This window comes from Nannobrachium achirus (genome assembly GCF_963921795.1).
Source record: "Nannobrachium achirus genome assembly, chromosome: 15".
In the NCBI taxonomy this organism is placed as follows: Eukaryota; Metazoa; Chordata; class Actinopteri; order Myctophiformes; family Myctophidae; genus Nannobrachium; species Nannobrachium achirus.
Window position 1 is genome coordinate 9925476 of NC_137822.1, and position 19861 is coordinate 9945336.

Sequence of the window (19861 nt, forward strand, 5' to 3'; positions counted from 1 at the left end):
AGTGGAACACAACAGGCAGAGAACGTTATTCATACAAACCCATATTATTTGAAATATACATTTATAATAGTTTTGAAAGTCCTATAAAAACCTAGAGGCACCAGTAAGTGGTGAAATGTCATGCAATTCAAGTAATAACGGGTTCTCAGAACTGATCTACTCTGTACCAATGATTACTGGGCTGGCCCAATTCAGATACTGTCTGTATTCAATGTTTTTCCACGAATACTCCAATTTCCAGTTGTAGACTACCGGTAATTGAAAGAAACGTAATGTTTGATCACAGCCCCCTCTGCTCAGCCAGAGGACTTCAGTGTGGCAGGGTAGGCTATGTCAACTATTACTTACCCAATCAACTTGGCCCTGGTTGCTGTGCTGACAACGTGTCACTTTATGACTCGTCGATCAGCATGTTCTTGTTTCGGTACCCAGCATGGTGCAGTACTCCCTTCTCTCTCCCCCTCCCGCTCTCTCCCCCTGCTTCCCTGTCTTCCCACAGACTCCCTCTCCCCTCTCTGTCTCTGGCTCTCTCTGAAGTTTGGGTATTTTTGGTATTTTTTCCCCTCACAAATGTGAACTAGGTAGGTGACTCAGAATTATCAGGTAAAAGTCATAATTGCAAGGAGAAATCACACCCAGTGTGAAGTGAGCGGTGCCTTTTACGAGTTCATTTCATTAAGTGTCCCGCAGAGCTTGGTCAATGAGCCAAGTGTAGCACATGCGTACATGCAAACAGACAAAGCCAGATGTAGGAGCGGTTGGCACCGCTCTTTAAATAGTCGACTCCTCACCCCTTTTCATTTATATCGCTCCTTGTCTCTGTGTCTTCTTACTGTCCTTATCCATGCACCCTAACCTCTCTTTTTCTTGTGTCTTCAGGCTCGGGATGAGGAGAAGAACAGGAGGAACAACATGGACACCACCAACCAGGTCATGTTGGACCTAGAGGACCTGCTCCCCAAAGGCCCAGGTTGCATTAAGGTTCCGGAGCCTGAGCCGGAGCCTGAGCCTGGTAAGTTGTGATCTCCTGCTAGACTAGAGCAGTGGTTCTCAACCTTTTCAGGCCGCGACCCCTAAAATAATCACATTTTAACTGTTTATTTGCATGTCGCAGCGACGCATTGTGAGCTTGTAGATCAGATATTCTCGGTATAATTAAATCCCTCTCTGCCCAGAACCCGAGCCAGAGCCGGAGAAGAAGAAGAAGAAGAAGAAAAAGGTTGTGGTAGAGGAAGACGTGGAGCTGCAAGCGGCCAATCCCAACGCTGGAAGGCCAGTGGTGGACCGGTCCCCGAGGGCCAGAGGAGGCCCTCCTCCCGTATAACGGAGAGAGAAAGTGATGACGTGCATTCATACGGGTTTTTTCACTCCTGGAATAACTCCTTATCATGTTCTATTCATGAAAACTAATGCATACAATTCATAATGTTGATAATAATAATAACTATTCTACACTGCGATACAAACCATTCTGTATAGTGTGGAATTATTTGGGACTTAAGATTTTCAACAACAAAACAACAAAAAAGTAAATATATCACTTTTACCATACCGTTTTTTTCCTTTCTTTTTTAATTGAAGTTGGTAGTAACTACTATAAAATAATGTAAGAGGTTATTGCCTATTTAAACTGAAATCAAATCTGTAATTAGAATGTTGGACCTTATGTGTCACTAGCCAATGTGTGTCAGTATGTAACAGCTTTGTGTGATTTAATTTTGTTTGTTTTATATGTTTGTTTTATCTTGTGTTTTATGCTAATTTGAACTTGCTCTGTGATCTATTTGTGATTGATTGATTGATTGGATACTTTATTAGCAGTTCGCATAGGAAAAGCACAGGACAGTTCATGTATCCACGAGTTTCCAACGCCCCATAGTGCATTGCGCAGACGTCTGTACCGAGCTTCCGGCGCCGATTTACAAGCTCACAACGGGTTGCATCTGCGACGCGACGTGAGCTTGTATGTCTGCTGTTAAACCCGGAAGTTTGGTCCCGATAGTCTCCAGTAAACTCCCGCGGAAACTTGTGGATACAAGGTCTAATAGGATTTAAACCCAAGAAAGCACAATGGCTTGTTTACATTGGGGTACTTTTGTACTCAATTTATAGAGATGTGTGATGCTCATGTTTGTTACATGTGCATTTGAGCTTTGTTCTGTTATTTATTGTGTAGTTTATTTGATTGTTATGTACACTCGATGTTGCTTGAAATGAGGGTAACTTCCATGATTCCATGAAAAAGCATTTCCTGAGAGGTTTTATATCAATCTGAGTATGGAGAAATAAAGCAATTCCTGACAAGTTTTGTATCAATTTGCCTATCAGCAATTACTGATGTGTTTTTAAAACATCCACCAGGGGGCAACATGTTGACTTTCTGTCATAATGGATGATTTATCAACATATTTTTTTGTCACTCAAAATGTGTCACAATTTTCTTTTCATTGTTATAGCATTTGTGGGGTCACCTGTCTCTCCTCTGCAGTGCTGAATGGCAATCCTGTTGATTGGAAGGGGCCAAGCACTCTGGAGAAGGAGGGGTGTTTGTTTAGCCTATGTTGATATCAGGTTTTGTCTTTTTTATACAGATCTGTGAATGAATTGGCGCCTGGGAGAACATTGTTGAACTTTTAAACAGTACAGTAGGCTACTTCGTTATGTCATTGTGTAAGATAACTCATGGCCTTAGTTAGCTGTGTGTGAGTTTACAGAGTTACCGATTGCGATTACTAATTATGTGATGGTTTGCCTCACCTGGTTAAAAGACATGCTACGCCTACAGGTGCCAACTGCCATAAACCTCCACAAACAAGAAGAGGTAGGTTCAAGTTGGCTTGCAGCTAGCCGTTATGACATCCAGGGTCGAGCTGCCAGGGCCTTCTAAAAGGATTTGTCCTGTTCTAGTTTCTAAAGTTCCTGGTTTGTTTCATTACTTTAGCTGTCAAGTGTTGAGTCCTCAGAACTGAGTGTCCTCAGTTCCTTTATTTGGAGGTTAGTTTTGGCCAGGCCTGAGCCTGCTCTGTCAATAAACCTGCACGTTTGGAGGTAAATAAAAGGCAAAAGTCTGCATGTGGACTTGTTGGAGCATCCAACTGTTTCCCAATGTCCCTATAGGCCTATACCAACTAGAGTTCTCAAATTCTGCCCGAACCCGACCCGACATTTAGGGTAGGGTAGGGCCTAAAATGTATGCTAACTAGTCGGGCCGGGTAGGGCCTCGGGCCAACAGTTAGGGCCCAGTTAGGGCCGGGCCTAAATTTTCAGGACCGTTGAGAACTCTAATACCAACAGTTCATGTTGTATATAAACACAGGGCACAGTTGCGTACTATGTATAGTGTCTTTCATTTAGCTGGGGACCCCCTGGAACCTCCTAAAGGACGCCTGGGGATCCCCAGACCCACTTTGAGAACCCAACCCTTTTGTGGGTCACGACTCGAGTAAAATTCCACTTGTTTTCCTACATTAAAAAAAGTCGCGAAAATAGACAATCTACAAGCTCACAATGCTGCAAAGTGATATGCTGTGCACCTGTAGATCTGCTATTTTCACTAGTTTGGGTCCCGGGCAAACGTCTAAACTCTTTTGGGTGTCGACCTGAAAAGGTTTGGGAACCACTGACTTGGTGATATATTACATTTTTGTGCAAGCGTGAGAAATAAATGGCCAAGATCTTTAAAAACGCCAACCTGAAATTGTTTACACCTCTTGTGAGATGTCTGTCTCCGTCTCTGTTGAATTCCGTGCATGATGGTTTGTTTGTCTGGTGTTTTAAACATGTGTTTGTAAATGGAAAAAATGTTGATTGTCAGGTTCTGGCATGTATTAATTACATAATTGAGATGACCTCATCATTGCAGACCACAGAATGAGGTGTCCAAGAAGAATTTTTAAAGATCTTTCTTTTCTGCCTTTAATGATAGTAGCCTACACTGGAGTTGGACAACAGAGAGAGAGATGGGGAGAGACACGGAGCAGGTAGAAGGTCAGCGGGATCAGGATTCAAACCCGCGACATGCTGTTGCATTGGAGCCTATGTGGTCTGCACTAGGACCACTAGGTCAGTGGGTGCCTGAGTGTCCATAGAAACAACTTTACCTTTATTTTTTTTATTTTTTCCAATTCACATTTATTTTCTTTTTTCAGATTCAAGGGTTAGATATTTGGAGATAGCTGGATAAAGAAGGTCACAATGTTTTAAAAGTATAAGAAATTGAGAGTTGATTTAGTGTCGAAGTGTCCTTGAGCAAAACATTGAACCCCTAATGGCTCCTGATGAGCAGATTAATTCCTTGCATGGTTTCCTCTGCCATCGGTGTGTGAATAGGTGAATGTACAATGTAAAGCCTCTTGTCTTGGATAAAGTTGAGATGTAAAAGCCATTGTTTGATTTGTGTATGAAGCAAGTGGAAATTAAACTTGTCACACAACCCGTTGCATGTAGAAAAGGCCCAAGGTATACACTATACGATATCAGTGTTTAGTAAACTACATCGTCAAACAGGTCTACAGTTACAAGTTGCTCAACCTGTATGAATGAATGCTGGCATTGAGAGAATGCAAGCTAGGGGGTTGGCCAGCCTTGGAATACTTTTGAAAACAACCGTACAAAGGGAGTCACTGCAAGGTGTTGCAGAATTCACAAGATTGCTCTTTAACAGAACGGGTGAGTTTTGTTTTTGTTTGAGTGCATATAGTTTTGCCATTACATTTTGGGGGATATTAAGTGTTTCAGTAGGTGTGAATAATCTGTTGGATTGTTCTTGTTGAACAGAGTGTGTAACGTGTAATCTCTCTAAATCAGTGGTTCCCAAACGTTTTAGTTTGTGACCCAAAAGCGAAATTAGACATTTGCCAGGACCCAAACTAGTGAAGATAGCAGATCAGACACGACATGTCACAGACACGTGAGCTTGTAGATCGGCTATTTTCTCTACTTCTTAAACATTTGTTTTCTAATTTCTTAGGTTTTTCTTATATTTATTCATGACATTTCTTTATCATTTTATCTTTTATCATGACACATTTTCCTTTTTTGTTAATGTTTTTTGAAAATGTTTTGAATAATTAAAAACCAAATAGGAGACAGAAAAATTAAGGGACCCATAAAAATATCTGTGACCCACAAATCGATCCTGACCCGCTGTTTGGGAACCAGTGCTCTAAATCACATCAGGGTCCTTATTCAGCTGTGTTTTCAATTCATAGCGAAGCAAAGATGACTTTCTTCAAGAAGTTCTTCAAAAACATTATCCATGACAGGGACCCTGATAAGGACTCTGTGGACTCAGTGAGTACCGGTTCATCACAGTTAATGTGTTTAAGTTAAAGTCCAGTTTTGGTGTTTATAATTATGGTCTTTTCTCTGTTGTCTTATTGAGCTAAAATTGAACATGGTCACTCTGTGTTGTGAGAGTTTCAAGCTATGAATGAACGTATGAAACCCCTTTCTATGATTTCTGAGATGTGATCAATATCAATTAGAGATTGTAGCCTGTGTCTGGCAGCAGAATATTCAGCAGTGTATTCAGGCCTGGAGTTTCACCATTTTAGCCTGGCCTTTGGTGTTGTCAAATCAGCTGGGTCACTGGAGCAGCCTGGGCGAGGCATCAAGGCGCCTCAGTGCATATCATTTATAAGGCCAAACTCTGGGGACACGGTGGCCATGTGAATACTGCCCTGGTCAATTACCAGTGGGGATCTGAGTGGGTTAGTGTATCTTTACTGTCAGTTCATTCTCAATACTTTTTCTGATTGAATGTATATATTCACAGGGCAAGGGTAAGCCATCGAAGCCGAAGCCTAAGTTCTATGGAACTGTTACTCCGTATCCTAACTTCTCTGCCAGCAGTGATGCCTCAGAACTGCAGAAAGCCATGGAAACCAAAGGTATAAAGAACTAATTAGTGAGGCACTGTACATTATAGGCCTATACTTCTACATTAATTACAAAATGACTTAATTTCTTCAAGATTGGATTGGATCTCTTAATCCACCTTGAGAAACTTGAGAAAGAATACACATTTTTCTTTTAGTGTGTAGTAGCCGTACTAGCCTACAACATAACATATATTCGCATTCACAGGAGTAGATGAGGATGTGATCATTTCCATTCTGGTGAAGAGAAGCAATGAACAAAGACAGAGGATCAAAGGAGTCTATGAGCAATCCACTGGGAAGGTGAGTCATGGTCCTCAAAACCTGTCCCCACATAGTCCACAACATCTTGGGGGGTTGAATTATAGCTTTTAGGGTATTAAAATTCAGGCTACTTTTTATAAACATACTACTAGGTTTTTCAATTGATCATAAAGAGAAAATTTGTTTCGGCTGATTTGGTTTTGGACAGAAAAGAAGATGGCTCTTTAGTTTTTTTGAGGAGACTTATTCTTTCGTGTATCATCGTCCTTGATTGGTTGACAACATTTTATTTCACAAGATTTCTTGTTACTTGGGAGGCCATGGGGAGACGGTAATGAGTGAGTGACTGCCTGCCTACGTTCTTAAACAAAAACTAATCTGTTATTTTCAGCAAGTGACATGTCATGAGAACTTTAGTGCACATTAAAAGAATTCAATCAATTGAACATGATCTCATGTAAACATGCCGGATTTAGAAAGAAGCCAATTTCCGTCTGTAGTCCCACTGCTCCCACATATAAAACATCACAACAACATGACAAACTGAAAAACAAATGACACATGCCTACAAATAAATAAAATACCATACCTAATTTAAGCCTTTAACAAGCAAGCTAATACCTGCTATAAGTCTAATACCAAACCAATAGATATGTCAAAATCGGATTTAGATATTCTAAGATTTAAAATGATCTACAATGTAATAGTGCTTTGAATACTTTATTAGTCAGAAATGCACTTGTTTCAGGCTCTGGCTGATGACCTGAAGTCATCCCTAAGGTCAGACTTCGAGGATGTTGTTCTGGCTCTGCTCATGGCACCTGATCATTTTGATGCCCACTGTCTCAGAAAAGCCACCAAGGTGTGTAGTTTAATTAATATCGACAGAAATCGTTTTCAAGTTCAATATTCACAATTTTTAATATTTATTTTTGGGCTTGTATGCCCAATATTCACTCTTTACGATAGCCATGGTTACAGAGTCTTGTAATTTTAAGAACCAAGCAGTTAAATAGTTTTGTAAATGGTTTCTTATGAGGAACACCTGAATGAGGAATATGGGTTACAGAAATCAACAATGTTTTTTGAACCAGTGTTTAGAATGGATTTGAATATATGTTTGATTTTACCATTTTAATTCTTCGTTACAATTCTTTTTGAAGAATACAAATGATACATTAATTAATAATCTCTTTTTTAAACACTACCAATTGTCTATCCAACAGGGACTGGGCACACATGAAGATGTCTTGGTGGAAATTCTTGCATCACGGTCAAACTATGAAATCAATGAGATCAAGAGTGTTTTTAGCGAAGGTACAGTAATTTTATATTTGATGCTCCCAAGTCCCACTTTACCATACAACAAAAACAACCTTCGTTGTGTTATCGTTCCTACAGTATATTGCACAGTAAAATGTTTATATTTCGGAGTGAATTCCAACCTATGAAGTGTTCTCTCTCCATCAGAGTACCAGGAAGAGCTGGAGGACGTCATTAAAGCGGACACCAGTGGAGACTTCACATTGGCCCTTCAGGCCCTGCTGCAAGCCAACAAAGATGAGGACAGTGAAGTGGACTTGGACCTCGCCAAAAGGGATGCAAAGGTACAGTACTGTACTGTAGTAACATGACCAACATGCAATGCAGTGGTTCTCAAACCTTTTAATTTCAAGGACCACCATAACTACGTCGACCTCAGGGTCTGTAACCACCTAAGGAACCCTGAGTGTCCCTAGGCCTAGACCAAAGGTCTTCAACAGGGGGTCCGGGACCCCTAGGGGGTCCTCAGAGTTACTACAGGGGGTCCTCCAAATCTTTGTGTGATAGAAACTTTTTTTATATTAACCACTTGAACCCTAGCGCCCATATTCTGAGAACTTTGGCCAAAAATAGCAGATCTACAAGCTCACAATGCTATTTTTGGCAAAGAGGTTTGGTGTAGAGGGGAAAAAGAGCAGATTAAGTACAGAGTGAAAGGTCAAGTTTATTACTTATTGACGGTTCAAGTGGTTACATATCTGAAAACACAAATTGACATGAATCCAAAATACACTGATGATTGTGCTGTCAAACAATGAAACTATATGGAATCTATGAAAATGTTGTGGGGGTCCCTGCTTCATCTCTCAACTAAGGGGTTCTTGGCCTGAAAACGTTGAAGACCCCTGCCCTAGACTTTTGAGAACCTGTGTGTATGTGGTCGCTTCAGGACAGAACATTGTAAAAAAGGCTGTTGGCAATTTGTGTTTGATGCTGCGTGACTGCGTGGACCTTAACTGCATTTCCCTTTGTGTATCAATAAAGGTATTGTCTTAACTGAATTTATAATAAATTCTATGACAGGCTCTGTTCGAGGCTGGTGAGAACACCAAAGGAACCGATGTCCAAGCTTTCATTGACATCCTGACGAGTCGAAGTGCTGCTCAGCTCTCTAAAAGTAAGGTTCCTTTATCCACTTTAACCCATTTTGGATCACTGCCATTTTCCTTAGCTTTCCGTAGCTACGACCAAACTGTTGGTACAAAGCCTGCAAGGTCTGTCCAAAATGTTCAAGTGCAAACCGATAGCTGGTCACATCTTATTATCTTATTACAGGCATATAGTTATGAATAAATACTATGTAATGTTAAAGTAAGTAAATCAATATGCCCATCTGTTATTTGTTGGGCTTGAGTTTATGATTTCAGCATTTCTTTCTCCCATGCACTCCTTTGTTTATTTCTCTAATAATAAACATGCATTTGCATAAAGCAAGCATTTGTCTACTACTCCCATGTTGATACGTGTATTCAAGTCTTGAAAAAGATCTGTTTACGGTAGCTTTAGAATGTATAAACAATATGCAATTAATGTGAGATTAATCATGATTAACTATGCGATTCATCAGAGGAAATATTTTAATCGATTGACAGCCCTAGAATAAATATAAACGTTCTGTATTTAGGTAGTTTCATCATGACCACCTGTAAAATTAAATAAAAAACTTAAAGTAAATTAATGTGCACCATTTGACCTCGTAGCGTTCCAGAAATACGCTGGCCTCAGTGATGTCACCTTACCCAAAGCCTTGGACATGGAGCTGAAAGGAGACATTGAAGACTGTCTTGTTGACATTGGTGAGAAGGATTCTTCCTAAAATGATTCCAATCAGAATCTTATTGAGTAAACAGGATTTTCATTATGGCCAGTGGGGACATTTCTTATCCCTGCTTCTGGGCAGACTGAATTAAAGACTCTATTGAAGAGAAGAAATTTAGTTTTGGGAATTGTACACTGTATGTTTGATATCAAAATGTAGTTAAGCGTCACCCCTCTGTATTATTTATGTATTCATCTTTAATATATATATATATATATATATATATATATATATTATTTGAACTTAGGGTCATATGTGGAAATGACTATAGCGTTATTTATGTCACTGTGCTATGCGCTCTTACTCAGTGATCCATCGGGCTGCCCTCCTAAACTGTGTTTCTTTTGATGTACAGTGAAGTGTGCCTGGAGTAAGCCTGCGTTTTTTGCTGAGAAGCTCCATCTGGCTATGAAGGTATGATGTCTGCCTGTCTTTTGTGTGAATCGGGTTTAATGGAGTGTCATGTTTAGCCTCACAAACTGTTTGCAATTTCACTCCCTTCCCTACTCACTACAGTGCACAATATAGTGATTAAGATTCCTACTATTTGTCACATACATTGCTGTATGTGAGAATGGTTCTCTGTGTTTGACCCATCTCACTGTGCCACAGCTGAAATACAAGCTCACGTCGTGTCGCAGATGCAACCGTTGTGAGCTTGTAGATCACACTCTGCTGCGATGCCGGAACTGCCGCGCACCTTCTGAGCAATGCACGATGGGATGTTGGAAACTTGTAGATAGGCGGTTGAAGATGTAAGCCATTTACCATGAGAGGGAGTGGGTTGTTGGCTGATTTACCACTGTTTCAGGCAGGGACGTGCTGGCCATTGGGAAAAGCGGGACAACTCCCGAACGGCCGGTTCATTATCGGTCGGTCCAGGCCGGGCCATTAGGAAAAAATGAAACTGTTTGCACAAAAGTAAAAAATTTACTGTTTGCACAAAAAGTAGTGAAAACAGCAGATCTACAGTGCGAGGCGTTGTGTGCTTGTAGATCGGCTGTTTTGACTAGTTTAAATCATTTTTTTTTTTTGGACATACATGTGCATATCATATGGAAACTAGACAATATTGTTCCTTCGAAACAATTGTGGGCTCGCTTCAAGCCAGAAAACAATGTCTATAAAAGTACAAAATGTCAAGATCGCAGGCAGTGCTCTCTTTGACGTTACTGAAATTAGCTGCATGCATGATTTGAGGCATTTTGTTCCAAAAATGTGTTATGCAAAAGTTGACCCGCTGGTGGCGCTATAACAGGCCAATGTGAGAAGGGAGGCATCTGTTCCTTGACCTAGTGGGAATGTGCTTGCAAGATTTCACGCATATCGCAGGCTGTATTCATGAATTAATTAAAAAATAAAGTGTGCATGCGTGTGCGTGTGTGCGTGCGTGAATGAATGAATAAATAATAAAGTGTGCGTGCGTGCGTGCGTGCGTGCGTGCGTGCGTGCACGTGCGTTCGCTCGCTCGCACGCACGCACGCACGCACGCACGCACGCACGCACGCACACACACACGTGTGTGCACGTGCACTTTATTTATTTATTCATTCATTCATTGAATGAATGCGTTCGTGGAACGAATGCTCACTACGGTCATCTGTATTTTTTAAGCCCTGGGAAACCCACCTTAACGCCCTCATTAGCATAATGTATGCAAGCATAATGTATGCGCAACACGCCCACACGCATTTCCAAACCATGCACCAGCCCCAATTTTCATACGTCGACTAAGCTCCTCCCCTTCATTTACATACGGTCGTCTGCATTTTTTACGCGCTGGGAAACCCACCTTAACGCCCTCATTAGCATAATGTATGCGAGCATAATGTCTGCAAACCACGCCCACACGCATTTCCAAACCATGCCCCGCCCCCAATTTGCATACGTCGCCTAAGCTCCTCCCCTTCATTTACATACGGTCGTCTGCATATTTTACGCGCTGGGAAACGCCACTTAACAGCCTCATTAGCATAATTTATGCGAACCACACCCACACACATTTCCAAACCATGCACCGCCCCCAATTTTCATACGTCGACTAAGCTCCTCCCCTTCATTTACATACGGTCGTCTGCATTTTTTACGCGCTGGGAAACCCACCTTAACGCCCTCATTAGCATAATGTCTGCGAGCATAATGTATGCGAACCATACCCAAACGCATTTCCAAACCATGCCCCGCCCCTAATTTGCATACGTCGACTAAGCTCCTCCCCTTCATTTACATACGGTCATCTACATTTTTTACGCGCTGGGAAACCTACCTTAACACCCTCATTAGCATAATGTATGCGAACCACACCCAAACGCATTTCCAAACCATGCCCCGCCCCAATTTTCATACGTCGACTAAGCTCCTCCCCTTCATTTACATACGGTCGTCTGCATTTTTTACGCGCTGGGAAACCCACCTTAACGCCCTCATTAGCATAATGTATGCGAGCATAATGTCTGCAAACCACGCCCACACGCATTTCCAAACCATGCCCCGCCCCCAATTTGCATACGTCGCCTAAGCTCCTCCCCTTCATTTACATACGGTCGTCTGCATATTTTACGCGCTGGGAAACGCCACTTAACAGCCTCATTAGCATAATTTATGCGAACCACACCCACACACATTTCCAAACCATGCACCGCCCCCAATTTTCATACGTCGACTAAGCTCCTCCCCTTCATTTACATACGGTCGTCTGCATTTTTTACGCGCTGGGAAACCCACCTTAACGCCCTCATTAGCATAATGTCTGCGAGCATAATGTATGCGAACCATACCCAAACGCATTTCCAAACCATGCCCCGCCCCCAATTTGCATACGTCGACTAAGCTCCTCCCCTTCATTTACATACGGTCATCTACATTTTTTACGCGCTGGGAAACCTACCTTAACACCCTCATTAGCATAATGTATGCGAACCACACCCAAACGCATTTCCAAACCATGCCCCGCCCCAATTTTCATACGTCGACTAAGCTCCTCCCCTTCATTTACATACGGTCGTCTGCATTTTTTACGCGCTGGGAAACCCACCTTAACGCCCTCATTAGCATAATGTATGCGAGCATAATGTATGCGAACCATACCCAAATGCATTTCCAAACCATGCCCCGCCCCCAATTTGCATACGTCGACTAAGCTCCTCCCCTTCATTTACATACGGTCATCTACATTTTTTACGCGCTGGGAAACCTACCTTAACACCCTCATTAGCATAATGTATGCGAACCACACCCAAACGCATTTCCAAACCATGCCCGCCCCAATTTTCATACGTCGACTAAGCTCCTCCCCTTCATTTACATACGGTCGTCTGCATTTTTTACGCGCTGGGAAACCCACCTTAACGCCCTCATTAGCATAATGTATGCGAGCATAATGTCTGCAAACCACGCCCACACGCATTTCCAAACCATGCCCCGCCCCCAATTTGCATACGTCGCCTAAGCTCCTCCCCTTCATTTACATACGGTCGTCTGCATATTTTACGCGCTGGGAAACGCCACTTAACAGCCTCATTAGCATAATTTATGCGAACCACACCCACACACATTTCCAAACCATGCACCGCCCCCAATTTTCATACGTCGACTAAGCTCCTCCCCTTCATTTACATACGGTCGTCTGCATTTTTTACGCGCTGGGAAACCCACCTTAACGCCCTCATTAGCATAATGTCTGCGAGCATAATGTATGCGAACCATACCCAAACGCATTTCCAAACCATGCCCCGCCCCCAATTTGCATACGTCGACTAAGCTCCTCCCCTTCATTTACATACGGTCGTCTGCATTTTTTACGCGCTGGGAAACCCACCTTAACGCCCTCATTAGCATAATGTATGCGAGCATAATGTATGCGAACCATACCCAAATGCATTTCCAAACCATGCCCCGCCCCCAATTTGCATACGTCGACTAAGCTCCTCCCCTTCATTTACATACGGTCATCTACATTTTTTACGCGCTGGGAAACCTACCTTAACACCCTCATTAGCATAATGTATGCGAACCACACCCAAACGCATTTCCAAACCATGCCCGCCCCAATTTTCATACGTCGACTAAGCTCCTCCCCTTCATTTACATACGGTCGTCTGCATTTTTTACGCGCTGGGAAACCCACCTTAACGCCCTCATTAGCATAATGTATGCGAGCATAATGTCTGCAAACCACGCCCACACGCATTTCCAAACCATGCCCCGCCCCCAATTTGCATACGTCGCCTAAGCTCCTCCCCTTCATTTACATACGGTCGTCTGCATATTTTACGCGCTGGGAAACGCCACTTAACAGCCTCATTAGCATAATTTATGCGAACCACACCCACACACATTTCCAAACCATGCACCGCCCCCAATTTTCATACGTCGACTAAGCTCCTCCCCTTCATTTACATACGGTCGTCTGCATTTTTTACGCGCTGGGAAACCCACCTTAACGCCCTCATTAGCATAATGTCTGCGAGCATAATGTATGCGAACCATACCCAAACGCATTTCCAAACCATGCCCCGCCCCCAATTTGCATACGTCGACTAAGCTCCTCCCCTTCATTTACATACGGTCGTCTGCATTTTTTACGCGCTGGGAAACCCACCTTAACGCCCTCATTAGCATAATGTATGCGAGCATAATGTATGCGAACCATACCCAAATGCATTTCCAAACCATGCCCCGCCCCTTTTGCATAAGTCGGCTTAATTTACATAATTAATGCGTGCGACGCCCACAAAACTCATTACGTTAGGCCCACTCGTTAAGTCAGAGTCCTCCCTCTTGTTGAAACCACGCCCACTCGTTAATAGCAGATCTACAAGCTCACAACGCGTCTTGATGTGGCGCGTTGTGAGCTTGTAGTTGAAACCACGCCCACTCGTTAAGTTCGACTCCACCCCTTGTATTTGCGTGTAATTACCCCGTCAGCGCGGTGACGAGAACGCTTGTCATGCGGCCTCATTTACAGGAAGGAAGGAAGGAAGGAAGGAAGGAAGAAAGAAAGAAAGAATTTGCCTAAATGTGTGGGGTTCTTAACGAGGAGGCAGTAATTACGCACGCACGCACGCACGCATGCATGCATGCACACACACACACACACACACACACACACACACACACACTTTCTTTGTTTATTTATTTATTTATTCATGTGTTCGTTCATTCATTATATATTTATTTATTTATTTATTTATTTATTTATTTAAATACTCTGTTGCTAGTATCCACAACTTTCCAACATCCCATAATGCATTGCGCAGAAGTTGGATGGAGCTTCCGTGAGCTTGTATGTGGTATTTAATACCAGTAACACGAGAAGCCAGAAAGCGAGTTTGGAGACGGTAGCACGCTGCAAAACGGAGTTATGGCTCTTTAAAGCCCAGCCGATCGATAGGCAGACGCCTGGGGGGGGGCGGAGTCCAGGGGCGGAAATAAATAAATAATTAATTACATAAATAATCAGTCTCGGAAACAGTCAGGAAATAAATAAATAAATAAATAATCAGTCTCGGAAACATAGTCGGGAAATAAATAAATAAATAATCAGTCTCGGAAACATAGTCGGGAAATAAATAATTAAACCAGTAAGACTCCCTAATATATACTGACTGCGTAGCGATTTGTGTGATTTTAGGGCAAAATCTGTAGGAGTAGTGTCCAAAAATGGGTTTAAAAAAATCGGCCTGAAGGTGGCGCTACATGGGACAGATCCATGTTGATGACATGAGCGTAGAGCAAGTGTGTACCGATTTGTGTGATTTTAGGGCAAGATTTGTAGGAGCAGTGTCCAGAATGAGTTTTGGCCTCATGGTGGCGCTAGAAGAGGAGGGCCATGTGAGAATCGTAGTTTGGCAGGCAAGGACTGTGTGTGCCAAATTTGGCACGGATCGGGGCAGCGGTTGCAGAGATATGAGCAGGGCAAAAGTGTGACGGACAGACAGACAGCCGGTCGAGGTTTCGATAGTAACTGCGACCCGACGGTCGCAATTTATCAGTCAGTGGCGGCGCAGTTGGGCCTGGTGTGGAGACAGGGAAATAATTCATTCAATAAATAAAGCTCCTTTTAGTTGAGCTTGTACCAGTGAACTGTACTGTCATGAAACTTGTCGTAAAGTCTTCAATCAATCACTCAATAAAGGGATCAATACAAACCCACATTTACCCAAAACAGCTGATCCACAAGCCCACATGCAGCCTTGTAGATCGGCTGTTTTTATTGTTTTATTTTTTAAATTGTTTCCCCCTGACTTAGTCTTTTCTAGGATCACCTTTTAGTTGACCTTGTACCAGTGAACTGTACTGTCAATGACACTGTACCTATGACAGTCCTATATCAATAATTCGTTCATTCATGAATGACTTCCCTGTGGAAATAAGCCAAAAACATTACTGGGATCTCCTTTTAGTTCATGTTTATTACGTATCTATCTATCTTCCTATCAATTGGTCACATGCATTCACATTGCACTGAACGCACGCAAGCACGCACGCACGCACGCCCGCTCAGCAGCTGGCTTTTTTTCTTTTTTCTTTTTTTCACAGAGCTCCAGACTCAGACACCGAGGTCTCGGAGGGCACCCAAGCCGGACTGCGTGCTCTGGCAGCGGCCGCGAAGCGGCCGCGGCCGCCCCAACCCACTGGAGCTAGGTAGAGTCTGGTGAAATAAAACCAATCAGTAGGTCCCCATCAACAGATGTCGCTGTAGCCAAGGAATTCACACCCAGCCTGCTCACCTGACCAGGAAGTCCAACCAGTCTGTGTTGGAGAAACAACTAACTGCTGCTGCTGCCTCAAGGTAGGAATCACAGTATGTGTGTTCACTAACACTAATCATTGCTATAGAGTGCTTGTTCAGTAACAGTGTTAAACGGCTCTATATTGTGACAGGAATCCTTCCCACCGAGTGTTTGTTCACTAACAGTGTTACAGTGTGATATGAAAGAATCCACATGAGGGCAGTGTTTCCATTCTCAACTCACTGAGTTGAACAGAGGGCGGAACCCAATGCAATAACAAGTCCTATTATTTAGAAAGGAGTCACGTCAATGTCAGCATTTTTTTCTCTCTCTCTCTTTTTGGCAACATTTTTTAAATCATTTTTTTTAAATCATTTCACAATGTAAAAACAAAAATCATTTTGAGAAAAATGTAATGACCTATACACAGTATCTATAGGCTGTGTCTGTGTATATTCTGAGTGTAGATGTTGTTGTACTTTAACCACTTAAGCCCTGTGTCAGGGGTTCCCAAACTTTATAGACCATTCCCAAAAGAGAAATCAGATGTTTGCTCCAGTACCCAAACGAGTGAAAATAGCAGATCTACAAGCTCACAACACATCGCTTCTCGCTGCGTTACAAGCTTGCAGATCTGCTATGTTCACTACTTCTTTCTTAAACATTTGTTTTCTAATTTAGGGAATTTCTTCGATATTCTTTCTTTTATTCATGAAATGAAAAATGATTTTTTCTTCTTTTTTTTGTAATTAAAATGTTTTTTCTTCTTAAAGGAGTAGTTCACCCCCAAAATGCCTTTTTTTCTATTGATTGCTCATGCCATGGAGAGTAGAGTTCAATAATATTTTTGTTTTTTGCCACATTCCTAAGACAAAGATTTGATTCGAGTACATTTGCCCCCATTGATTCCGGATGGGGACCCGTTTCAAAACGGGTCCCCATCCGGAACGAATGGGGGTACATTTATTGTTATCACATTTTTGTCTTAGGAATGCGACAAAAAACTAAAAATATTATTGAACTCTAGTCTCCATGGCATGAGTAATCAATAGAAAAAAAGTCATTTTGGGGGTGAACTACTCCTTTAATACAAAATGTGGTAATGGTACAGTGCAGCACAACAACAAATACAAATATATACAGTCAGTCCAAGATAATGCAGAAATAAAAATACAAAATAAATAAAAGTAGGAACCTCTTCAAATAAGGGTCATATATGTTGTTGATTTTTTAAGAAAATCTTTTACAATGATAATAATTACAACATTTAGGAAACACAAAATAAAGGGATATTCAACTTGCGACCCACAAAAAGTGGTCCCGACTCCCGACCCACTGTTTGGGAAACAGTGCAATAGACAATCATATGACAAACACAACGCCTTTTACAATTTAGCACTTTTGTTGGGTATAAATTAAATTTGTGTTTTGTTAGTCCACATAATTCTTGTCTACTCACAAGCTGGCCATCTTGCTTTTACGTCATATTCTGGGGTTGAGAAAGCAATTTTAATTCTGAAGTGTCTAATGGGAATTGGGTGATTCTGATTCCAATACCTCCAGGAAAAAAAAAACAATTCTGATTTCAGTGCCTTTGACTGAAATGTCCTATAACTTTGTCTCTTAACAGACTGGCCATTTATTATCTGAACGTAACTTCCAAGGCTTACCAGCAGGCCAACCTAGATCTGAAGAAGAAGATGCAATTGGTGAGTGGAACACAACAGGCAGAGAACGTTATTCATACAAACCCATATTATTTGAAATATACATTTATAATAGTTTTGAAAGTCCTATAAAAACCTAGAGGCACCAGTAAGTGGTGAAATGTCATGCAATTCAAGTAATAACGGGTTCTCAGAACTGATCTACTCTGTACCAATGATTACTGGGCTGGCCCAATTCAGATACTGTCTGTATTAAATGTTTTTCCACGAATACTCCAATTTCCAGTTGTAGACTAATTGAAAGAAACGTAATGTTTGATCACAGCCCCCTCTGCTCAGCCAGAGGACTTCAGTGTGGCAGGGTAGGCTATGTCAACTATTACTTACCCAATCAACTTGGCCCTGGTTGCTGTGCTGACAACGTGTCACTTTATGACTCGTCGATCAGCATGTTCTTGTTTCGGTACCCAGCATGGTGCAGTACTCCCTTCTCTCTCCCCCTCCCGCTCTCTCCCCCTGCTTCCCTGTCTTCCCACAGACTCCCTCTCCCCTCTCTGTCTCTGGCTCTCTCTGAAGTTTGGGTATTTTTGGTATTTTTTCCCCTCACAAATGTGAACTAGGTAGGTGACTCAGAATTATCAGGTAAAAGTCATAATTGCAAGGAGAAATCACACCCAGTGTGAAGTGAGCGGTGCCTTTTACGAGTTCATTTCATTAAGTGTCCCGCAGAGCTTGGTCAATGAGCCAAGTGTAGCACATGCGTACATGCAAACAGACAAAGCCAGATGTAGGAGCGGTTGGCACCGCTCTTTAAATAGTCGACTCCTCACCCCTTTTCATTTATATCGCTCCTTGTCTCTGTGTCTTCTTACTGTCCTTATCCATGCACCCTAACCTCTCTTTTTCTTGTGTCTTCAGGCTCGGGATGAGGAGAAGAACAGGAGGAACAACATGGACACCACCAACCAGGTCATGTTGGACCTAGAGGACCTGCTCCCCAAAGGCCCAGGTTGCATTAAGGTTCCGGAGCCTGAGCCGGAGCCTGAGCCTGGTAAGTTGTGATCTCCTGCTAGACTAGAGCAGTGGTTCTCAACCTTTTCAGGCCGCGACCCCTAAAATAATCACATTTTAACTGTTTATTTGCATGTCGCAGCGACGCATTGTGAGCTTGTAGATCAGATATTCTCGGTATAATTAAATCCCTCTCTGCCCAGAACCCGAGCCAGAGCCGGAGAAGAAGAAGAAGAAGAAGAAAAAGGTTGTGGTAGAGGAAGACGTGGAGCTGCAAGCGGCCAATCCCAACGCTGGAAGGCCAGTGGTGGACCGGTCCCCGAGGGCCAGAGGAGGCCCTCCTCCCGTATAACGGAGAGAGAAAGTGATGACGTGCATTCATACGGGTTTTTTCACTCCTGGAATAACTCCTTATCATGTTCTATTCATGAAAACTAATGCATACAATTCATAATGTTGATAATAATAATAACTATTCTACACTGCGATACAAACCATTCTGTATAGTGTGGAATTATTTGGGACTTAAGATTTTCAACAACAAAACAACAAAAAAGTAAATATATCACTTTTACCATACCGTTTTTTTCCTTTCTTTTTTAATTGAAGTTGGTAGTAACTACTATAAAATAATGTAAGAGGTTATTGCCTATTTAAACTGAAATCAAATCTGTAATTAGAATGTTGGACCTTATGTGTCACTAGCCAATGTGTGTCAGTATGTAACAGCTTTGTGTGATTTAATTTTGTTTGTTTTATATGTTTGTTTTATCTTGTGTTTTATGCTAATTTGAACTTGCTCTGTGATCTATTTGTGATTGATTGATTGATTGGATACTTTATTAGCAGTTCGCATAGGAAAAGCACAGGACAGTTCATGTATCCACGAGTTTCCAACGCCCCATAGTGCATTGCGCAGACGTCTGTACCGAGCTTCCGGCGCCGATTTACAAGCTCACAACGGGTTGCATCTGCGACGCGACGTGAGCTTGTATGTCTGCTGTTAAACCCGGAAGTTTGGTCCCGATAGTCTCCAGTAAACTCCCGCGGAAACTTGTGGATACAAGGTCTAATAGGATTTAAACCCAAGAAAGCACAATGGCTTGTTTACATTGGGGTACTTTTGTACTCAATTTATAGAGATGTGTGATGCTCATGTTTGTT

At 42.2% G+C, this 19861-nt stretch overlaps 2 protein-coding genes across 2 annotated transcripts in view; both read left to right on the forward strand.

Moving 5' to 3' along the window:
* Positions 1 to 1324, forward strand: part of tmc2a (transmembrane channel-like 2a) — a gene marked incomplete at both ends in the record, with an annotated part of 30527 nt that extends 29203 nt beyond the window's left edge. Inside the window, 2 exons of the mRNA XM_080743372.1 lie at positions 880 to 1012; positions 1176 to 1324. Of these exons, the coding sequence (XP_080599498.1) occupies positions 880 to 1012; positions 1176 to 1324 (282 nt within the window). The remainder of the gene's footprint in view (positions 1 to 879; positions 1013 to 1175) is intronic.
* A 3896-nt stretch (positions 1325 to 5220) lies between these two features.
* On the forward strand, positions 5221 to 19049 carry LOC308299578 (annexin A1-like; the record flags this gene model as incomplete). The annotated part of the gene is made up of 11 exons (XM_080743373.1): positions 5221 to 5292; positions 5777 to 5891; positions 6088 to 6182; positions 6892 to 7005; positions 7370 to 7460; positions 7614 to 7750; positions 8490 to 8583; positions 9167 to 9262; positions 9641 to 9699; positions 18605 to 18737; positions 18901 to 19049. 11 exons carry the CDS (start codon positions 5221 to 5223, stop codon positions 19047 to 19049), a joined length of 1155 nt encoding a protein of 384 aa, XP_080599499.1.
* Between the last annotated feature and the right edge of the window lie 812 nt (positions 19050 to 19861).